The sequence below is a fragment of the Sebastes umbrosus genome, chromosome 17 (genome assembly GCF_015220745.1).
Source record: "Sebastes umbrosus isolate fSebUmb1 chromosome 17, fSebUmb1.pri, whole genome shotgun sequence".
NCBI lineage: Eukaryota > Metazoa > Chordata > Actinopteri > Perciformes > Sebastidae > Sebastes > Sebastes umbrosus.
This window is the reverse complement of record NC_051285.1, coordinates 2,027,284-2,033,283: the sequence shown is the minus strand read 5'-3', so window position 1 is coordinate 2,033,283 and position 6,000 is coordinate 2,027,284. Positions and strand designations below refer to the sequence as shown.

General features: G+C 41.3%; 1 protein-coding gene across 1 annotated transcript in view; it reads left to right on the top strand.

Moving 5' to 3' along the window:
- grk6 (G protein-coupled receptor kinase 6) overlaps positions 1-6,000 on the top strand; it is a 53,111-nt gene that overhangs the window by 32,285 nt on the left and 14,826 nt on the right. Inside the window, exons 4-6 of the mRNA XM_037747958.1 lie at positions 1,024-1,101; positions 2,541-2,641; positions 5,743-5,835. Coding sequence (XP_037603886.1) covers positions 1,024-1,101; positions 2,541-2,641; positions 5,743-5,835 — 272 coding nt within the window. The remainder of the gene's footprint in view (positions 1-1,023; positions 1,102-2,540; positions 2,642-5,742; positions 5,836-6,000) is intronic.

Genomic DNA, 6,000 nt, shown 5'->3' with positions numbered 1-6,000 from the left:
CATTCATTATTATTGCTTATTGACTTTCATCATGATGATCAGATTGTGTCTAAATGAATGATCCCAGGCTAACGAGTCATTGAAGTTTGTTTTGCACAGAACTTTTACTGATGTAATGAACTTAAATTAATGAAATTAATCTGAAATTTCAAGAATAAAGTCATAATATTACAAGAATAAAGTCGTAATATTATAAAGTAGTAATTTTACGTGTTATTTTCTTTTTTTCTCATAAAGTTATGACTTTATTTTCGTTATATTACGACTTTTTTCTCGTACAGTTATGACTTTGTTTTCGTTATATTATTACTTTTTTTCTCGTAAAGTTATGACTTTATTTTCGTTATATTATTACTTTTTTTCTTGTAATATTACGACTTTATTCTCGTAAAATCACGACTTTTTTTCTCGTAAAGTTATAACTTTATTCTCGTAATATTACGACTTTTTTCTCGCAAAGTTATGACTTTATTCTCGTAATATTATGACTTTTTTTCTTGTAAAGTTATGACTTTATTTTCGTTATATTATTACTTTTTTTCTCGTAAAGTTATTACTTTATTCTCGCAATATTACGACTTTTTTCTCGTACAGTTATGACTTTATTTTTGTTATATTATTACTTTTTTTCTCGTAAAGTTATTACTTTGTTCTCGTATTATTATGACTTTTTTTTAGAGAAGTTCATTTTGAAAAGACTCGTATGCATGAAACAAGCTGAAATTGACACGTGTTGCTGGACATTTATTGGAGGAACGCATGAAAAACAAGGAATAACTTTTCCTAAGGTATCATACAAACCTTTTTATGAGGATAAGTTGCATATTGTGATGCAGATTTTTAATCACATTACTAAGCTCCAGCTGTTCCATGTCGTAAAAACATTTTGACGACATCCACAAGTGATTGTGACAACTTCCAGATCTTTGTGACCGGAGGGACGATTAAATCGGAGCTCCTGTAGCGACTGACGGTCACCTCTGGCTTCTCAGACTCATTTAGTCTCGCTGTGTTTCCCTGCAGGCGGAGTACGAGGTCACTCCAGATGAGAAGAGGAAGGAGGCCGGTCAGGATCTCATCGATAGATACTTCAACCCAAAGGTATAGCTGCTGCTTTCTGTCACTTTCTCTGTTTTCCCTGCAGGTAGACATTCACTACCGACTGTGTGTGCTTCAGAGAATGATGGTTTGATTTGGTAAACAGTCAGCACTAACGCTGCGTTCCATTTGATACCGGGAAGACGGAGTTCCCAGTCGGAAATTTCAAACAAACTCAGGACTTTTACTCAGAGGGCCGGCGTTCATGTCCCGAGTAAAACTGAAAGTTGAGTGATTTTTATGGACAAACGTTATGTCACATGACGTTACGTCACATGACGTTACGTCCATCAAGCATACTTATTTTAGGCCAAACCATGATGTTTGATCCAACTCAGGGGTCAGCAACCTGCGGCTCTGGAGCAACATGCGTCTCTTCAGCTCCTCTCCAGTGGCTCCCTGTGGATTTATAAAAATGGAAATGAATAACTGTTTTTTTTGTTTACATTTTTATTTTTATTTATCATTGTTGTAGGTCTATGGTACGACGGTACGACGGAGTTTTAGGGCCAAATTGAGGAAAAAAAAAAAATCTGAGATTTCGAGAATAAAGTAGTAATTTTACGTGTTATTTTCTTTTTTCTCGTAAACTTCTGACTTTATTCTCGTAATATTACGACTTTTTTCTCGTAAACTTCTGACTTTATTCTCGTAATATTACGATATTTTTTCCTCGTAAAGTTATGACTTTATTCTCGTAATATTACAATATTTTTTTTCGTAAACTTCTGACTTTATTGTCGTATTATTGAGACATTTTTTTCTCGTAAAGTTATGACTTTATTCTGGAATTTGTTCCCCTCAATGTGGTCCTAATACTCCGTAGTACATTGTCTATATACTTAGACTATAAACTGTGTTACCTTCATCACAAAGATCAAATGTTTTGTGGCTCCAGACAGATTTTTTTTGTTTTGCCTAAAATGGCTCTTTAAATAGTAAAGGTTGCTGTCCCCTGATCTAACCCTTACCAAGTGAGTAACCGCCACCATTTCACAACGTTAACCATTTCACCCTTTCACTATTTCAACATTAACTATGCACATTGCGCAAACCTTCTGCGTCAAGACACTACGCAAACCAAAGTACCCAAGTGGCAAAATATGACGATGAGATGCATTGTTTCTATATAAGCATCTGAAGGGTGACTGTGCACAGTAATTTAGATTATTATTAAGTTCATGTTTCTGCAGTCCCGGGCAGGTTGAACTTTCCTTGTTTTTCCTGATAATTCTGTCTCTCTGTGTGCTTCAGTTTTTCTCCTGCATTCTGTGTGCATACGAGTCTGAACATGCAGAAGTCACGCAGAGTGACGAGGATAATAATCTATCTGAGGCATTTTTTAAACCCAGTTCATCCGGCTTTCCTCTGTGAGTTTGCTGCCACGGTTGAGTCACTGTGTTTACCTGGACTTAGTGTGTTGTTTCTTTGTTGCGGTGCAGTCGGAGGACCATGTGCCTGAGGTGGAGGAGGCCATGATGGCTCAGTGTACCGAGAGGCTGCAGCAGGAGGCCTGCAAAGAGCTCTTCAAGGACTGTACCAAGTAAGGCCGCGGGGGGGTTTCCATCTGGGCTTGTTTATTTTGCTCCATTATTTTCTTTAGCACCTTTTCAGACATCAGTCAGAGCCGTCATGTTCTCGGTCTTATTTCTGGACATTTGGGTGTTTTAATGACATGAATTTAAATTCCATGATATCACATGTTGGGTGATTTATAATACTTTTAGACTAAAATAACATAAACTAACGGCGGTAATAAAACAAAAATGAATTAACATAAAACGGGTCTAATATTCTCCACCATAATTACACATCTGGAAGTGTAGAGAAACCACAGACCATAATATATTTATGGATGGGTCAGAAAACACGAGACACCAGAATTTAACGTTGATTTATCTGTCATAACTTCCGTACTTAAAGGGACTGTTTGTAAGAATCAGAAATGGCTTGTTAACAGCGATACCTGTGGCCGTTAAGTCAACGACAGTCAGCGTCCTGTTGCTGGCGCTTGTGCTCGCTCTACATAGACATGAACGAGCATCGCTCAAAACAGTGAGGAGACACACGTCAGCTAAAAGCACAATATCACTCTATATTTCAGCTGCTTGGCAGTAATGTTAGCTGACCAGACCAAGGTCTCTCCATGAATCAATGCTGATCCTAGTGTTGGCTTTTCCTGCCTCAGCCTCCCGACCGCGGCCGGAGGGAACAGGGGAGACGCCGGAGTTTTGGTCGGAGACGATAACGTTTCTCTCTGCGGAGCCCCGTCACTTCACAAGACACGGGAAACCTCTGTTGGTCTGGAGGAGCTGCAGCAGTTATTTCTGCACAAACGTCCACTGAACATTCACTAGATATTCTCAGAGCTAAACTAACTCTTCTGCAGTGTGGAGTGAGCAGCATGCACGTGAGAGGTGGAGCGAAAGAGCGAGAACGAGCGCGGTGTGTGAGTGAAGGCAGGCAGAGGAGCAGAGACTCCGGTCCTGGAGACCAAAGCTACGGTCTCCCCCGCGTCCTCTGACCACGGCCAACACTGTTTAACAGACGGGCTTCACTAGATTCAACTTTGCGGTTTCGGTGCTTCCGTGTAGTTTGTGTTGGAACAGCGTAGCCACACGCGAGCGCGCATGGGACACCGTCCCGGATTGATTTATACATGTAAGAAGTTACAAACAGTCCCTTTAAGTTACGCCACTTCTGGAGTTATTTTAACCCAAACCACCATCTTTTCCTAAACCTAACCAAGTTGTTTTCTGTGAAGAGGGAAGTTTATTTTGAAAAGACTGGAGCGGAAATTGATGCTGAACATTCGTAGGAAAATGCACAAAAAACAAAGAATAACTTTTCGTGAGACTTCATACAAACCACTGTATGAGAATAACTCAGATACATGCTGTCCTGTCTTATTAGTGAAGGTTGTTGACGTCTGTATGCAGACACGACTCAGAGTCTCTAAAAAAACAAAACAAATACAGAGAAGTTGATGACAGAGCAACTTGAGGCCTGTAACATCACGTCTTGCTTTTGTAACTCTTGATTTGTTCTCCAGTCGTTCCCAAAATGAGGAAGTTCAGTTCATAACGGTTGAGAGCACCGAGCACGTCGGCTGTTAATCATGGTTGGAAAATAAAGACAAAGATCCACTCAAAAAAAGAAGAGATTTAAGTGACTCATGGTGCAGTCAGGACAGAATAAGATATTAGAATATCTGAAGTAAAAGAGATAAATAAACATTACAATGAAAGACTTGTGTTTTTGGATGAGGAAGAGTTCATTGTTCACTCCATGAACAACTCACACATTGAGTAACATCCTCTAACGGCTGTGTTGGTGCTCGTTGCGTAGGCGCGAGGCAGCACACTTTGTTTTTTTCAAGCCACATCAAGAACAAGACATGAGTAATTTACTACGCTGCTGTGCACAGTTTTAACACTGCTGGGTTTTCTTTATATGTCTGGTAAGAAGGTGAAGGAGAACAGTCTGGTGATAGTCTACATTTCTGTCTCCTATGAAGTCCCTCACAACTCTCACACTACCCTTTCGACTACTACCTTTTTACCCTTTTGACTAGTCAAACATGATTCAAAGCAGGGATATGACTAAATCTGAGTTCTTGGGGTCAAAATAAGTTTGATTTAATAATAAAAGCAATTATCTGAAGGGCCCCCCTGCTCCCGGTGTGACTGTCGACCGGGGCGGACTGTCCTCAGTACGCCCCAACCGCGTCGTGCCGTGGCCCACGTAAAAGGGCCAGGGGTCTGCGGCGATGTCTGCAACCCACCTGACCCGTCTTGAAACACGGACCAAGGAGTCTAACGCACGCGCGAGTCAGAGGGTGCAAGCAAAACCCCCGTGGTGCAATGAAAGTGAGGGCCGGAGCGCGCCGGCTGAGGTGGGATCCCTGCCCAGCTCCATCGGGCGCACCACCGATGGAGCGTGAGGACCCGAAAGATGGTGATGAGAGGTTAGCATCACGCTGCCGTAAAGTGGTATCGGTGCTGTTGTATCGGAGCCGTTTTGCAGTACGAGTACATGAGCACAGTATCGGACCTGATACTGGTATCGGTATCGGTGCATCCCTACTTCAGTTAGTTGTGATCTGCAATCCCTTCCACTAGATACCTCTAAATCCTACACACTAGTCCTTTAATTCTTTTATTTTAATCAGTTTCATATTGACTCAGCGCTTTATTTGTCAGTGTTTCAGTCAGACAGTGACCTTGAAATATGTTCAGATCTGGTATTAACATGCATCCTCAGTGATCCGATCACAAGTGGCCACTGAAGACGCATGTGAAGACGCTTTCTAATGCCAGGTGTGAACAGACGTACTTAAAGCTGTCCACTTGCAGGAGTCAGAGAGGGATGGGTTGTGTTTTTTTTTTGGTGCTGATGTACATCCAAGTGTCATCGGCATAGCAGTGGACATCCAGGTTGAAATGATTAATCTGACTGAACTAATGATTATCAAAATTGTTGATTTTCTGTGAAGCGACTTATCAGTTAATCAACTTATTGTTTCAGCTCTAAAAAGCAACTAACTAAAGGGTTCAGCTGAAGTTTAAAGAGACTGACATTAAGCTGCTGCAGCTTTTTTTGGACTGAAAATGACCTGCCGATGCTCTTTGTGTTTTTTCCCAGATTGATCCACGACTACCTGAGCGTGGCGCCCTTCGCAGACTACCTCGACAGCATGTACTACAACAGATTCCTCCAGTGGAAATGGTTGGAGAGGTAAAGTTTCTCTTTCTGCGTCTGTTTGTCTTCCTCCCCATTATGTACATGAGCATACTTTCATTACACACACACACACACACACACACACACACACACACACACACACACCACTTAAAAGCTCACTTAGAGGCTACATTAGCCTGAAGCTCCGCCACACCACCA